The sequence below is a fragment of the Ctenocephalides felis genome, unplaced genomic scaffold (assembly GCF_003426905.1).
Source record: "Ctenocephalides felis isolate EL2017-DRISC unplaced genomic scaffold, ASM342690v1 CF-g0.4_SCAFFOLD_00845, whole genome shotgun sequence".
Lineage (NCBI taxonomy): Eukaryota > Metazoa > Arthropoda > Insecta > Siphonaptera > Pulicidae > Ctenocephalides > Ctenocephalides felis.
The window spans coordinates 93257143-93274341 of NW_020536999.1; the positions used below are offsets into that span (position 1 = coordinate 93257143).

Consider the following 17199-nt stretch of genomic DNA (forward strand, 5'->3'; position numbering starts at 1 on the left):
AAAATTTAAAGCTAAATCATAATTTGATTCTAATATAATTATTTATTTATAGTTGCAGGATTTTGCTATGATAAATTAAATTGAATACAAGGTGTTGTGAAAGGATTGATAATATTTTGTCTTGATTAAAAGAATTGTTATGTCTTCATTTTGAGCTTCTTCAAATTATGGAGTCGTGTATTTCAAATTGTTCACTTCATTTCTCAAGATATTTTAATCTTTAGCAATAATACAAGCAATCTACATACTTTAGCAAAAAAAAATCTTTAATCTTTTAACCAAAACACTATTTTTTATAATAATAATCAAGACTTATATTTACAAATAATTAATATTGGAATGTATGTATGAAAAGCATGATTTTGTAAATTATGTGAGATTATTATTATTCTCACACATTTCAATTTTTTTCATTTGATAATACTTGATTAAAAATATAAATCAATTCCATTTATAGTTTTATATATCTATGATTTTCATAACAAATTCTGACTTAAATCAAATGAGGGCATGTAACCCACTTGAATTAAATATAAATTTATTCTTTAATAATATATTATTTTAATATATATATATATATATATATATATATATATATAACATTGTGCAACCATACAATGTCATTACAGAATGTTGTGCAATAATTTCATATATATATGTAAAAGTTCTCGAAGACCATTTAGTCAGTTTTAAGTCTTCTTATAGTTTAGTTTATATTTAAGTATAAGTGCTTTGCATTTAAATATAGTTAATATATAAGTAAAAAAAAAATTGCAAGAAATTTTCATTGATCTCGAGTGTGATTTTAAAATCCTGTTCATAACAACTATTTGTTTATTTATTACTAATTTGAATATGTTTAAATGTTGTAGATATAAAAGTAAGTATATATTATATATATATATATATATCTATATATAATCTATATCTTATCTATATATATATATATTATATATATATATATATATTTATAAACAAATCAACTATGTAAAATATATATAAACAGAACAAAAAAAAATACAAAATAAACATAACAAAATAATGATGAACTTTACATGATCAAGTTAATTTAAAATAGTTGCTATATAATTTTTTTTCTATCATATTTATTTTAGATAATTTTTTTTCTATCATATTTATTTTAGATATTTTACATACTAAAAACTTTTTAAACATAGTTAAGGATAAGTTTTATCATTATCAGTGCAAATTCACAAATCACTTGAACTTATATTAGTTATATTTTATATTTCTAGTGTTCTTATTAATAATAATAATTAATCTTTATTATTATCTTATTATTATTATCTATTTCTTTAGAGTATGATGGTTACGATGATGTCTATGGTCATTCTGTAGAAGATGACTCCTGTATTTCTCCAAGTGATGCTGCACAATGGATATACGACAGGAATAACAGAAGTGGTGTCCAGCATGGAATCGGGAGCTATCTAGATGCTGATAAAGATATCCCTGAAGAAAATGAAGAGGAAGATGAGGTGGAGTTTGGACGAAGGGATTCAGTGGTAAGGGATAATAATAACTTAAAACAAATAATGGATTAAAGTTTATTGTGAAAAAAAATACAAACAGTCAATGAATGTATGTTAATTATAATTACATGAAGTTCTTCAAACACAATTATTACATGATGAGTGAAGTTGCAAAAACAATATTTGTTTAGGCGTTGTTTTACATAATCCACTGTGTGAACGAATATTATAGAATTTATTAATCAGCAATTACTTCATTTCTCTAATGAAGGTTCATTTCTAAATGCTAATTACAATGACAAACCGATCATGTCATATTTGATGTATGACTTTAATGACATTATTATTTTTAAATATTATACATACTTTTAATGCTATTATAAATATATAATTTATAATTTATCATTATATAAATGTGTATAATGGTTGAACCTAATAAATGTGTGCATCACAAGTGTTACCATATTACTAATAAACATTATTCAAAAATGTTATAAATTATTTATTAAATATTGTACAGTAGCAAATAAGTTTTACTTCAATCACCTGTAAACCTCACACCCACTCTTTTTTTATGTTTTTTAGGATTTACCACAATTATCTTCAGTAGAAAAGGCAAAGTTAGCTTCCTGTCTTGAAGAAATAAAGAATGTCATCGGTGAAACTATTCCAGAGCGAAGTATTGTTGAAATAATTATCAAGCATGATTTTGATTTGGCAAAATCACTTGACGAAGCTCTGAATAGCAATAATAGCTCCAAGGAGGATTTTAGTAAAAAAGGAACCAGTGATAAAGGTGATAATAATAAATTATACTTATTTATTATTGAGCATTTATTTATTATATCTCTTGTAACTTTTAAACTGTCTAATGAATTTGAATTATAAGAATTGTTAATAATTAAATAATCTATAACTTTTACTAATTATAAAAGTTTCTAGAACAACAAAGTATATTTTAAAAATGCATTTGAAAACAGGCACATTCTTTTAGTTTCTCTTGTAACTTTTAAACCTTTTGATGAATTTGAATGATGTCTAAGGGAAAATTGTTTAAAATTGAATAATAATTTTTTCAACAATAAAAGTCTCTAGGACGACTCAGTATACTTTTTTAATCTTTTAAGCGTAGTGCTGTTTGATAGCTGATTTATGTGCATTTATTATAACACTAGTGATTGTAAAACCATTCTATTAATTTTAATGATATAAAATATAAATAGTTGAAAATTGAATTATCTTCAATTTGTCCAACAATAAAAAATGGAAAATGTATGCTTTAGACTAGTCTTTCAAGCTTAGTGCTGCTTGATAGCTGATTTATGTGCATTTATTATAACACTTGTAACTGAAAACCATTCTATTACTTTTAATGATGAAAAATATAAATAGTTGAAAATTAAATAATCTTCAATTTGTCCAACAATAAAAGCTCTAAAAACGTGATAAATGATATTTAAAGAAATTTATTCAATAAGAATACATTTATTTATTAAAAGCTATATAGTTTTATAAATATAACTAAATATATTCATTTTTTGTTTTCATGTATCGTGTGTGTTCTTCTGGATATGCTCTAACAAATTTCTACATTGTATTCAAAAATTGGATCATCTGGATCATTACATACATATTTATTTATATGTAAATTTGTAAGGTAAGATCTTTCAACTAGCTCTAAGAACAAAAAACCGATGAGTTTAAAAGATTTAATGCAATCTGCAAACAAAAGCGCAAAAGTTTTTAAACCCTTAAACCTGAATTTAAATAAAACTCCTAATAGTGTAAATAATGATGTTAAGACTGAATTTAATTCCTTGGACGAACTGACAAGTTTCCATTTAAAAAACGCTGGCACAAATAATTTTATGATACCGAAATTTAATTTAAACAAACCACAAATGACTTGAAATTTGTAGTGCCAAAATTAAATTTGTCATCCACCCCCAAAAAACAAAATGATACTTCATCCAAATCTGAAACAACAGCACTCGAAACATGGCACATTGATTTAACATCTGCTTTAAAAAACATTCCAACACCAATCCAAAAAACTAACACAAATAATAATACTAAACACGATTCGTCCGATGAAAATTTTACACCACAATTTGTAGATTGTGAAGTGGAAGTTAAAGAAATGGAAGTTGCAGAGTGTTGTTTGAATATTTCCAGTATTTTAGATGTTGATTTGAAACATTTGACGAAAAAGCGGTCGAGTTTTGGTAAAATTTTATGTAGGAATTATGTTAGTTGTTATAAACCTGAAGTTCCGCACAAGTTTGAGGTTTTGAATAAAATAGAGCCTTTTAAATTTGATGTGCCATCGCCGGATGATAATATACAGAAGTTTGTAAAGAAATAACAACTAGTCGTTAGTATAAAAAAAATTAATAAGTATCTTTTTACAACACTAAATTCGTTTTTGCAACGTTATGACGTAAATGTTACGGTTTCGTGGCATAACAATTTATTTTTATTAATTGTACATATTATTATTTATTTTAGAACCAATGTATCATAGTGCATGATATGTTTTAACCAAGAAAAATTTTAGTTCAGAAGAATAAAACAACAAACCAAATTTGATATTGTTGCTGTTATTTTCATTTGTGTTAATATTTTTATTAATTTAAGACATTTAACTATTAACATCTGATACCTATCACGTTTTTATGATATTTTTGTAAAAGTTGCAACAATCCAAAATGTTTATTGTATCATAAGTTATTCTAATTTGTTGTTTTTGTAACTTTTTAATTACACGTTTAAGTATATAGTTAAAATCGACTTTTTGTTCTTATTTTTGTGACGTTACTGTTACGAAAAAGTTGCATCGGCGCAATTGCTACATTTTTAGCTTTATTTTTCCATAACAGCCTTCTTCTGCCAATTACATGAATAAGTTTTTATCAATTATTAAAAAAAATCTAAAATAGTTTAATTTATGTGACCACAAGTAGTACGTAGTAGTTATTGCATTTTCATTTGTTGTTTTTGTAACTTTTCTTCAGCTTTTTGTTCTTATTTTTGTGACGTTACTGTTACGAAAAAGTTGCATCGGCACAAATGTTACAATTTAGCTTTATTTTACATAACAGCCTTTCTTCTGCCAATTAAATAAATACGTTTTTATCAATTATTATAGAAAAATCTAAAATAGTTTAATTTATGTCCACAAGTAATACGTAGTTATTGCATTTTTATTTGTTGTTTTTGTAACTTTTCAATTACACGTTTAAGTATATAGATAAAATCGACTTTTTGTTCTTATTTTTGTGACGTTTTTGTTACGAAAAAGTTGCATCGGCACAAATGTTACATTTTTAGCTTTATTTTCCATAACAGCCTTCTTGTGCCAATTAAATAAATACATTTTTATCAATTATTGAAAAAAATCTAAAAATAGTTTAATATATGACCACAAGTAATACGTAGTTATTGCATTTTTATTTGTTGTTTTTGTAACTTTTCAATTTTGTAACTTTTAGTGACGTTTTTGTTACGAAAAAGTTGCATCGGCACAAATGTTCCTTATTTACGTTAACAGCCAATGAAATGAATACATTTTTATCAATTATTGAAAAAAAAATTAAAAGTAGTTTAATTTATGACCACAAGTAATACGTAATTATGGCATTTCTTTAACGGAACAACATTGGAAAACATATTTTTTATTAATTTAGTTTATTATAATATTATTATAGATAATAATCAAACGTTCTATATAATTAAAACAAAATTACTATAGTTTTACGATGCTATTCCCATTTTTGTGACGTTTTTGTTACGTAGAAGTTGCAACAATCCGAATGTTACATTTTTACAGCTTAACTACTATTGGAAAATTCATAAATTGCTCTATATAATTCTATATTAAACTTTCTATATAATTAAAACAAAATTATTATAGTTTTACGATTTTTTACGTAGAAGTTGCAACAATCCGAATGTTACATTTTTACAGCTAACTACTATTGGAAAACTCATAAATCGTTCTATTTTGTTATTTTTGTTATAATTATACATCTTATATCAATATTTAGCAATAATTGATAAATAATTCTATTTGTGATAACAGAATATACGTAACTAGCGTTTTTTAACGTTTTTCAGAAATGATAAAGTATTTTTTTAAAAATAAATAAAGATAATTAAATATTAAATATAAAGTAAACATAATAAATTTGGTTTTAATATATTGGTATTTGTAGCTTCGATTTTAATATTGAAAAAAATAGTTTATTAAGTTATTTAATTTATAATTTATATAAAAAGTATTAATAAACATTTGGGACATTCATTATTTATTATGATTCGTAGCGTTTGATCTCTATGTGAATATAATTTTAATATAAAATTAGTTTGTAGATTGTTTTAAATAATATTGACACTCATGTATACTGGTGAATTTTGAATTAAAAAATAGTAAAAATAAAAAATTGTGTTATTTTCTATGATAACTCAAACAAAAAATATTTATATTCTTATATCTGGATTTGGATTGTTATTTTTATAAATATTTCTATATTTTCTAAATGAGTTACAGGAAAATTTGAAACAGATGTCAACATAAAGTTTTCCCAACAAATTCTGCAGGATGCCAATCGTGGCTCGGGTGATGTCACAAAAGTTATTACTCAGGCGAAGGGAAATGTTGTTAAAGGATTTTTAGCTCCTACTATTACTCAAGAACAGGTAATAAATAATATATATTTATATAATTTTTTAATCAGCAATTACTTCATTTCTCTAATGAAGGTTTATTTCTAAATGCTAATTACAATGACAAACCGATCATGTCATATTTGAAGTATGACTTTAATTACATTATTAATTTTAAATGTTATACATATTTTTAATGCTAATATATAATTTATAATTTAGCATTATATAAATTTGTATAATGGTTGACACTAGTAATTGTGTGCATCACGAGTGTTACCATATTACTAATAAACATTATTCAAATTTATTATATATGTATTTATTTTTACTTAAATGCCATCTTGTACAGTAGCAAATAAGTTTTACTTCAATCACGTGTGAACCTTACATGCACTCTTTTTTTTAATCAACTGATATTTTATTAACTTCCCGCAGGGCAAGTTATAGTAATCGCAAAAAAATCGAAAATGAAAATTTTTATATATTTTTACGTTTCAAAGGTTTCTGAACATTTTGGCATATCTTAGAAAAAAATGGATATGTGTGTGTGTGTATGTGTGTGTATGTATGTGTGCGGATACAAATTTTCATCGACGATTTCGGGAACACGAATCAACCGATTTGAATAATTTAAAAAACATTCGATTCGTATTGATAAGGAGACATGCTGATTAGTTTTTGGTAAAGGTAGGTCTAGCCGTTCCGAAGATACGGGGCAAAAAGTGCCGAAAACGGTAACTCAGTTTTTAAGAGAACGGATTGAATAATTCAGATTGAATAAAAACGGAGAACCGATTTGTATAATTCAAAAAACATTTATTTGTATTGACTAAATGAAGAACTGTTCAAAATCTTGGAAAGGCAGGTCCAACGACTTTGGAGATATGGAGGAAACAGTAAAAAAATGAGCCATTTGGCGGTCAAAAATGATCATTAGACATATAGACATCAAATTATCAGATATTTTATAGAGATTTTAACAATAAGTATAAATTTTGTTTACATTCCCATGGGTTCCTTACCAATGTTTACGTGTTAGACGGCAATGCGGCGCTTACGCGCTTTGATATTTCGTCTTTATGCAGTGAAAGCAGTACGATTGCTTTGAAAAAACCTTCAGAATTTCCAAAATATGTCAAAATGAAGAAAACATTTTTCTTTTCAAAAAAAATTTTTTTTTTAAAAAGTATTTTTTGTCAAATTTATAGTTTCTCAAAATCGAATTTTTTCGAAGTAAAATTTTTTCAAAAATGTTAATTGTTTTGAAAAAATTAATAATTTTTAGTACGGGAAGTTCTAGCAATTTGCCTTAAGGCACGATGCCTTAATTGCCTTAAGACAGAATTCCACTTACTCTTTTTCAATCACTCTTTTTTTTAATCAACTGATATTTTATTTATTCTATTATCAATGTTAACTGTTTTTTTAATTAAATTTGTTGTTTTAGGTGAAAAGTTCTTTATCAATTACTCCAAGAAGTACATCACCAGTAGATGATAAGGAAAATGGCTGTGATATTACCAGTGAGTAATGGATTGAAGATAATTTAATAATAAATTCAATTACAAATAAAATTTAGAAAAAAAAAAATGCCACAACCTAAACTGGAAATCATTATTATATTTATTTCTGTTATTTTTTTATTTTCAGCTACAAATAGTGGTAGAAATACACCCCTGTCCGAACAACCACCTCAATTAGAAGACTCAAATCAAATCAAATCTCAATTAGCTCATAAAGAAAAAAATAAATTTAATGTCCAGGAGCAATATGAAAAAGATAGAGGCTCCAGTAAGGAGCAGATACATGTTGTGGTCATTGGACATGTTGATGCTGGTAAATCCACCCTTTAATATTAATAAAAATTGTTATATAATATAATAATAGGAAATAATTAATAGGATTGTATTTAGTTGGTTTAAATTAACCTTTTATATTTTAAATAATTCTTTAATATTTAAGGAATGGTGTTTAATTTATTAATTGTATTTTAGGTAAATCAACTTTAATGGGACATTTATTATATTCACTTGGTGAAGTCTCGCAGAGAACTATGCATAAGTATGAACAGGTAATTATTAATCATTTATTTTAGTTGAAGTGCAACTTCTAGTGTGACTTTAGATGGAAAGAAACAAAACGAGAATTGTTTGAATGTGCTGTATCTGATGTAGATTGTCTGGAAGTTGTATTAGTTGTCTGAATCATTTATATTAATTGAAGTGCAACTTCTAGTGTGACTTTAGATAGAAAGAAACAAAACGGGAATTGTTTGAATGTGCAAATGTAGATTGCCTGGAAGTTGTATTAGTTGTCTGAATTTGGTGTGAGTTGTCTGAATGTGGTGAGAGTTGTCTGAAAGATTGTATGAGAGCGTAGTAGATTGTCTGAGAGTGTTATAAATTATCTGGTCATATTGTGAGTCTGAGAATGGTGTAAGTTTTTTTTTTTTTTTTTTTATTTTCAATAATTATTACAACTGCTAAATTATTAACATCAAGTAATATTGATAAATAATAACATAAATTTAAATAAATAAAAGTCCAAAGGATAAAATTTACATGAAAATAATATCCGTAATATGATTTGATATAAAATATAAGCAAATAATAATAAAAATAAAAATAAATGAGAATGGTGTAAGTGATCTTGAGAGTTTTGTAGATTGTCTGAGTAAATTGTATGAGATTGTTACAAATTGTCTGAGAGTTTTGTGGATTATCAGAGTTGCAAATAATATGAGAGTGTTACAGATTGTCTGAAAGTATTTTATAATGAATGTGAGTGTTGTAGGTCGGCTGAGATTATTATAGATTGTCTGGGAGTGTTGTAGATTGTATCATGTTTGACCTTCCGGTTCAAATGGACTAAAAATATGTTGTGACAAGATAGATTGCAAAAATATATAAGAAGTTTGTGATCCAACGAGATGCTGCTGAACTCTATTAAAAATTACACTTGCACTTTATTTATATTTTTGAAGGACCAGATATATTTAAATAATGGCTATCTCAGACCGATTAAAAGATGATAAGTAGTTTAAATTGTTGTATATTAAAATGAAATAATATGATATTAAGATTTATAGATGATATGTTACTTAGTTGAAGTTTGAATTAATACTGATGTTTGTTAGATGATATTTTAGATATTACTTCTTTGAGTGTTGACTTAAGACTGATGTTAGTTAGATGAAATTTTTGATATTACTAAATTATAATGATTTTACTATTTTATATAATTTTTCTGATTGGTTTGTTTTTGTGGGTTCAAGCGGCATCTCATTATATTTTTTACCAATCAGGTATTAACCGGTGATGCCATGGTACGTGGAATTCAACGATTAGAGATTCTTAGAAAAATGGATTAATGGTATGATGATATATTTAGGGACTGGATGCATGACAATGGGAATGATTATTTAATATTTCAAAATTCTATAATAAGGGAAGAGGGTGTATTATTGCTATCCTGTATGAAGGTAATAAAATATAATAATATTTCATTAGACCAGGGTTGAGTAAGGCGTTAACAGTATGAGAGCTTTTCAATTTGTATGAGAATGTTGTAATTTGTATGACAGTGTTGTAATTTATATGAGAGTGTTTTAATTTGTCTGAGAGTGTTGTAATTTGTCTGAGATTGTTGTAATTTATTTGTATGAGTTCTAATTGTAGGTTGTAAGTTGTCCAGGAGTGTTGTAATTTATCTGGGAGTGCGGTAGATCATTTGAGAGTGTTGTAATTTGTCCGGGAGTTTTGTAATTTGCCTGGAAGCATTGTAATTCATATGAATGCATTGTAATTTATCTGAGAGTGTTGTAATTTGTTTGAATGCATTGTAATTTGTTTGAGTGTGTTGTAATTTGTCTGAGTGTGTTGTAATTTGTCTGAGTGTGTTGTAATTTGTCTGAATGTGTTGTAATTTGTCTGAATGTGTTATAATTTATTTGTGTGAGTTTTAATTGTAGGTTGTAAGTTGTCCAGGAGTGTTGTAATTCATCTGGGAGTGTGGTAGATCATCTGGGAGTGTTGTAATTTGTCCGGAAGTGTTGTAATTTGCCTGGAATGTTGTATTTTGTCTGTGTGAGTCCCAATTGTAGGTTGTAAGTTGTCCTGGAGTGTTGTAATTTATCTGGGAGTGTGGTAGATCATCTGGGAATGCTGTAATTTGTCTGAGTGTGTTGTAATTTGTCTGAGTCTGTTGTAGATTGTCTGTGAGTGTTGTAAGTTGCCTTAGAAAGCTTTAATTTGCCTGAGTGTGTCTTAGATTGACTGTGAGTGTTATAGATTGTCCGAGTGAGTTTTAATTTCACCTAGTCCTTTATAATTTGTATGAGTCTGTTGTAATTTGTCTGAGAGTGTCTGAAAATTTTGTAGTTTGTATGAAAATGTCTTAAATGAAGCTAATTGTCTATTTTTAACTTTATGTGTACATTCTATAATTTTTTATTTAATTAGGAATGTAAAAAACTTGGCAAACAGTCTTTCCATTATGCTTGGGTTATGGACGAGACTGCTGAAGAAAGGTCTCGTGGTGTAACAACAGATGTTGCTGTTGCTAGACTAAGGCCAGGTAGTAAATTATTCATAATTTATTCATTAGTGAATTGATTAATAATTTGAATTTTGATACTTTTTTATATAATTTTTATAAAATGAGTTTTGCAAATTTGGCACTTGAAAGATGTTTGCAATATTTTTTATAACTTTCAAGTAATTTGTCTAAAAATATAGAAATCTGTAGCAAATTTGTATAAAAATAAATAATCTAAATCATTGTCCAACATCAGAACACTCTGCAACATATTTTTCTATTTATGAATACCTAATGATCAAAAATTCTTATTCTTTACAGATGAATCCAGAAAAAAGGCAATAACCCTTTTGGATGCACCAGGACATCGTGATTTTATTCCAAGGATGATAGCTGGTGCAGCTCGAGCTGATGCAGCTGTTATGGTCCTGGATGCAGCCACTGGAGAATTTGAAGCTGGTTTTGAACAAGGAGGACAAACCAGAGAACACGGACTGCTAGTTAGGTAAGGATAATAATAAGAACAAGGAAATAAGACTTCTATAACCAAGTAATAAATATTTATTATTTCCACAGATCTTTAGGTGTGAGCCAAATGGCAGTAGTAGTCAATAAACTGGACATGGTTGATTGGTCAGAGGAACGATTTTTAGAAATCTCTAACAAAATGAGAACTTTTCTGAAACAGGCTGGTTACAGGGAAAGTGATGTCACTTTTATACCTTGTTCTGGATTGACTGGTGAGAATCTTATAGAACCACCAAAGAATGAGAAATTGCTCTCCTGGTATAAAGGACTTAGCTTGATTCAAGTTATAGGTCAGATAATTGAATAATGAAAATTTGTTCACAATTAAGTATATTATCATTAATGGTTTTTCTTTTCAGATTCTTTTAAAACGCCGCAACGTTCTATTGACAAAACCCTTCCGCATGTCTTGTCATGATGTCTATAGGGGCACTGGTTCCAGTGCTTTGTGTTTAGCAGGCAGAGTCGAATCAGGTTCTGTCAGTGTCGGAGATAAAATTGTGGTTTGTCCAAGTAAAGAACTTGCCACTGTTAAAAGCATTGCTCTGGATGATTGTGAACCGATTACCAATTCTTATGCAGGTATAGTAAATAATGGCATCATAATTCATTCTTACACACTTTACTTATTGAAATTTAAATTCTATTTTTTGTGTCCTGTTCCTGAGCATATAATTTCCTGCACTTTTTGTTCCTCATCAATCATCAGCACGCTTTTTATGATAGACATCTCTCTTTCAACATTGTTTGTTTATTGCATCTTATTACCTGATCAAGTTGATTGTGCATACAAATCAAGAAGTTCATGCAACTTGCCTTAAGGCAAAATGCCACTTGCAACTTGTTAACTTCCCGAAGGAGAAGTTTATGTTTTCATAAAAAAATCCGAATTGCTAATTTTATGTTTTCTCGACGTTTCAAGCCATTCTGAATCGAATGAGACCAAATTTGGAAAAAGTATGTGTGTATGTGTGTGTGTGCGTGTATGTGAACAGATTTTTTGCCGTAAATCGACGTTTTCTCGAAAACGGCTGGATCGGTTTTAAAAATTTAAAAGCCACTCGATGTATCTCGATGAGGACTATCGTTTGTCAGTTTTTGTGGGACGATCGGCCGAGACGTTTCTTTATAAATAGCAGAAAAGTAAAAAAAAATTCGTGCACGTTTTAGCCCGCAATTCTGAACCGATTATAAAAATTCAAAAACCGTTCGAAAGATATTGATTGGGAATCGTGCTGATTAGTTTTTGGTAAAGATCGGCCGGGCCGTTTTCTTGTAATAAAGTTTTTAAAAAAAAAAATTCGACGATTTTTATGATTATTTTTTTGACGATAGATACCATAGTCTTCTAGATCATACTAAAATATTACGGCCCTACGATAACTGGTTCAGCTTTAAAAATTCGTTAAAGTTTGCAAAAATTGGTATCGTTTTTTTGGCATTGGTCAAAATTAGACCTTTGATCGACGTTTTCTCAAAAACGCCTGAACCGATTTCAGATATTTAAAAAGCATTTGATGTATCTCGATGAGGATTATCGTTTTTCAGTTTTGTGTGACGATCGGCCGAGCCGTTTCTTTGTAATTTGGAAAAAAGTGTTAAACCTTTCGTCCACATTTAAGCTCATACTACTGAACTGATTTTAAAAAATCAAAAACTGTTTGAAAGATATTAGTTGGGAATGATACTGGTTAGTTTTAGGTGAAAATCTATCGAGCCGTTTTCTTGTAATTAACTGTTGAAAAAAAAAATATTAAGCCGATTTTTATGGAACTTTTTTTGGCGATATATATCATATATCTTATACCACTTACTGTAATATTACGGCCTTACGTAGTAGTAGTTTTTGACGTGAGTTAAAATTAAAATTAGACGATTTACTTGGTATAGCGATAGTGTACTTGGTCCTAATGAACATACTAAACAATTACAGTCCTACGGAAACTGGTTCAATTATAAAACTTATTGATTTTTGAAAATTTGCTTTTAGAAAATACTCCGAGTTGACGTGTTCGTTCGTTTTCAATTATGTGTAATAAATCCACTCGGAATACTTTTAATGATTCATAAATTAATTTATTTTTTATTGATTAAGCCGATTATTTAAACATATCGGGAAGTTCATGTAACTTGCCTCAAGGCTAAATACCAACCAACTAGTTAAAATTTAAATTTTATTTTTTGTGTCCTGTTCCTGAGCATATAATTTCCTGCATTTTTTATTCCTGATCAATCATCAGCACGCTTTTTAATGTAGACTATCAGAGAGTTGGGCAGGGTTGTGCTGAGAGTTGGGGGTGTTACTGTGGCAGCTGGGTTGGTTACGGAAATTTATTAGAGAGGGATTTAAAGATTTATATATATATATATATATATATATAAAACAAACGACTTAAAATATAGCTTTATAATTATGATTGATATATATTAAAATTGTACAATAATTTATATAATAAAAATTATATATATATTCGATATCTTCTCTGTGACTACACACAACTTTCTATCCAATTCCTTTATATTAACTATTTTCTTCACTTAATGATTAGTGATATCTTTCACATAAATTACACTTTATTTGTTCTATTTCTCTAAAGTGTCAGTTATTTAGTTTTATCATATTACAATACATTCAATAAGAATGAATTTTTTATTCGAGAATGTATTTTTTTCCTTCAATTCTTCTTTTCACTTCATTGAAGAATATATTTTCATCTTTCACTTAAATTACATTTTATCTTTCACATAAATTACATTGTGTCTGTTCTATTTTTCTAAAGTACCAGTTATTTAGTTTTATCGTATTAAAATGGTATTACACTACATTCCATAAGAATGAATTTTTCATTCAAGAATATATTTTTTTCCTTCAATTCTTTTAATTTCATTCAAGAATATATATTTTTTTCTTTCATTCTTCTTTTCATTACATTCAAGAACATTTTTGAAGTGAAACTTCTTTAATCTCAACTAGGGTGTAAATCCGTACAAATGCAACGGAAGTCCGTTACTCCCGAACTGTTTCTCATTTGCTCTCTATGAGATCATTTCTACACGGGTCGATTGTGATTAGTCGTAGTGTATTTGAATAGAGATCTGTCGTTGTATGCGTACCGGCATCAACGTTGTATGCGTACCGACATCAACGGTACAACAAGGAAATCGGCATAGATAAATGAACATTTTAGAGTTAAATAGCCTGAATCAGAAGAATATTTTACCCTGTTCCTTGAATATAATAAAACAAATTAAACATTTGTTCCGTGTACTAAACGTACGTTTATTGATCAGAAATTATTTCTTTATTATTCGTAGTTTCTATAAATCTTTGAAGTTATTGAAATGGAAATTATTTTTTAGGCAACACAGATATTACAGCTGTTCAAAGAATGAGATTATATCGCCAGCGAAAAAGTAAAAAAATACCATCTGTCAATGAATGTATGTTACATGAAGTTCTTCAAACACAATTACATGATGAGTGAAATTGTGAAAATAATATTTGTTTAGGCGTTATTTAACATAATCCAATGTGTGAACTGATATTATAGAATTTATTAATCAGCAATTACTTCATTTCTCTAATGAAGGTTCATTTCTAATTACAATGACAAACCGATCATGTCATATTTGAAGTATGACTTTAATTACATTATTGTTTTTAAATATTATACATATTTTAATGTCATTATAAATATATAATTTATAATTTATCATTATATAAATGTGTATAATGGTTGACACTGATAGATGTGTGCATCACGAGTGTTACCATATTACTAATAAGCATTTAGAATTGTTATATGATGTATTTATTTTTACTTAAATGCCATCTTGTACAGTAGCAAATAAGGCTTACTTCAATCCCGTATGAACCTTACGCGCACTCTTTTTTTTGTTTACTTGGATGAAACTTTGTACAGCGATAGATTTCATTGTCTGAAATAACATACTAAAATATTATAGGCCTACGATAAGTGGTTTGAATATAAAAAATCATCAAAGTTTATAGTTTCGAAGCAATTCTAATTAGAATTTCGTATCTATCTACTGATGATAGTTGACGTATGAACTTAAATAAAATCCATTTTTGGAATCCGAAATGGATGAAATGAAATGTGGAAAGCAATAGTGAAAGCAAAATTTTTATTTTCGAAATAAATGGTTGAACATTTTATCTAAATAGCTGAATCTCTCGTCTTAACGAGATTTTACAAATGTATGTGTATTATATTCGATTTATTTCATGAATGAATTCGCTTGCGTAAAAGCAGATAATGAAACTACGTCAAAGTTCCATTTTCGAATCGTAAATTATCCATCTAATTCGAATAAATCTAATTAATGTTTCTATTTCTAGAAATCGAATATCATTTTCTTCTCCTATTTATATTTGAACAACACTCAATCAAAAGACGTCAAATACTAGGCGATAGAAATCGATTCAATAATTTCGGCTACGAAAATAGAAAATGAAAATTATTTGCGAAAAAAAATGTTCTGAATAAATATTTAAACAGAATTGTATTAACCTTCTTGGCTTTAGTATTTGTTGTTGTAGTCGTTAGATTACAAATATATATATATTTTCAAGAGCAAGACAATTTATCCAGATTATTACATATCAAATTGAAACTGGAGTTCCACAAGAGAGCATGTTAGGGCCACTTTTATATCGTAGGTACATACATAATGTTCCAACTGATCGAAAAATATTTATTTTTATCAAAAGTGTGTATTACAAGTTTGTAGGAAATTTAATAAACTATAATTTAGTTTAAACTTAACACATTATTTATCAATACTAAATAGTTTACTTGTAAATTTAAATTGTTTAAAACGGAACGCTAAACTCAAACGTGAAATTATTATTAAACATTTGCCAAAATTATCTCTGTAACTTGAAATAATTTACAAAAACTGTATTAGAGGATTTTGTAAAAAATTTAATAAGCTATAATTTAGTTTAATATATTATTATTCTATTTTTAAATTATAGTACACAGCAAAATGCCGAACTCTCAATTACTTAAACGTGGAATTATTATTAAAATTTTGCCAAAATTATATCTCCAAAAATTGAAACAATTTGCAAAAACTGTATTAGAAGATTTTGTAGAAAATTTAATTAGCTATAAATTAATATAATATTATTAAATAACAAAAAAACGTGCAAAATTCTCCATCACATTTACTAAATGTGGAAATAATATTAAGATTTTCCCAAATTTATTTCAAATTTTTGGAACAATTTGTCAAAATTTTGAATAGCAATTTGGTAGGAAGTTTAATAAGCTACAACTTATTCTAATAAAACATTTTGCTATAAATAATATTTTAGCAGTAATATCAAATTATTTAAAAGAAGTGCACCATAAAACACTGTGCTGTTTGTATAAATCTCTGCACATGAAATTTATATATTTATATATATATATATATATATATATATTTGTATTAAATTATGCATCAACAATATATTACAGAATGCTAAAAATAGCGAAAAATTTTAAGTTGATATTGCTAAAATTTTATTTTTAACTTTTAAAGATAATGCTGAACTTTACAAGTGCATATTTTGAATATTTCATCATCAATAATAGATACTTGAGAGTTATAAATATATTTATACATGTATATATATATATATATAATATATATATATATATATATATATATATATATATATATGCATATATAAAATTATAAAATTGCATCAGGCATAAATTGGCATAGATATCATATACATTGTTCTATATAAACAAACAGTACAATAATGCATTTTTAGATTTAATATTAGATATTTAATTATTAAATATTTTGTTAGAGAAAGTTGTAGCTTATAAATTTTATCATAAAATCGTCTTATGTCATTTTGGCAATTTATTTAAAATTTCAGAGATTGAAGTAAAATTTATTTGCTACTGTTCAAGATGGCATTTAAGTAAAAATAAATACATCATATAACAATTTT

General features: G+C 27.0%; 1 protein-coding gene across 1 annotated transcript in view; it reads left to right on the forward strand.

Moving 5' to 3' along the window:
• Nucleotides 1-17199, forward strand: part of LOC113363064 (HBS1-like protein) — a 28370-nt gene that overhangs the window by 1864 nt on the left and 9307 nt on the right. The window contains 11 exon segments of the mRNA XM_026605551.1: nucleotides 1321-1526; nucleotides 2079-2289; nucleotides 6043-6191; nucleotides 7609-7684; nucleotides 7812-7997; nucleotides 8156-8232; nucleotides 10622-10736; nucleotides 11019-11202; nucleotides 11274-11515; nucleotides 11585-11622; nucleotides 11624-11807. Coding sequence (XP_026461336.1) covers nucleotides 1321-1526; nucleotides 2079-2289; nucleotides 6043-6191; nucleotides 7609-7684; nucleotides 7812-7997; nucleotides 8156-8232; nucleotides 10622-10736; nucleotides 11019-11202; nucleotides 11274-11515; nucleotides 11585-11622; nucleotides 11624-11807 — 1668 coding nt within the window.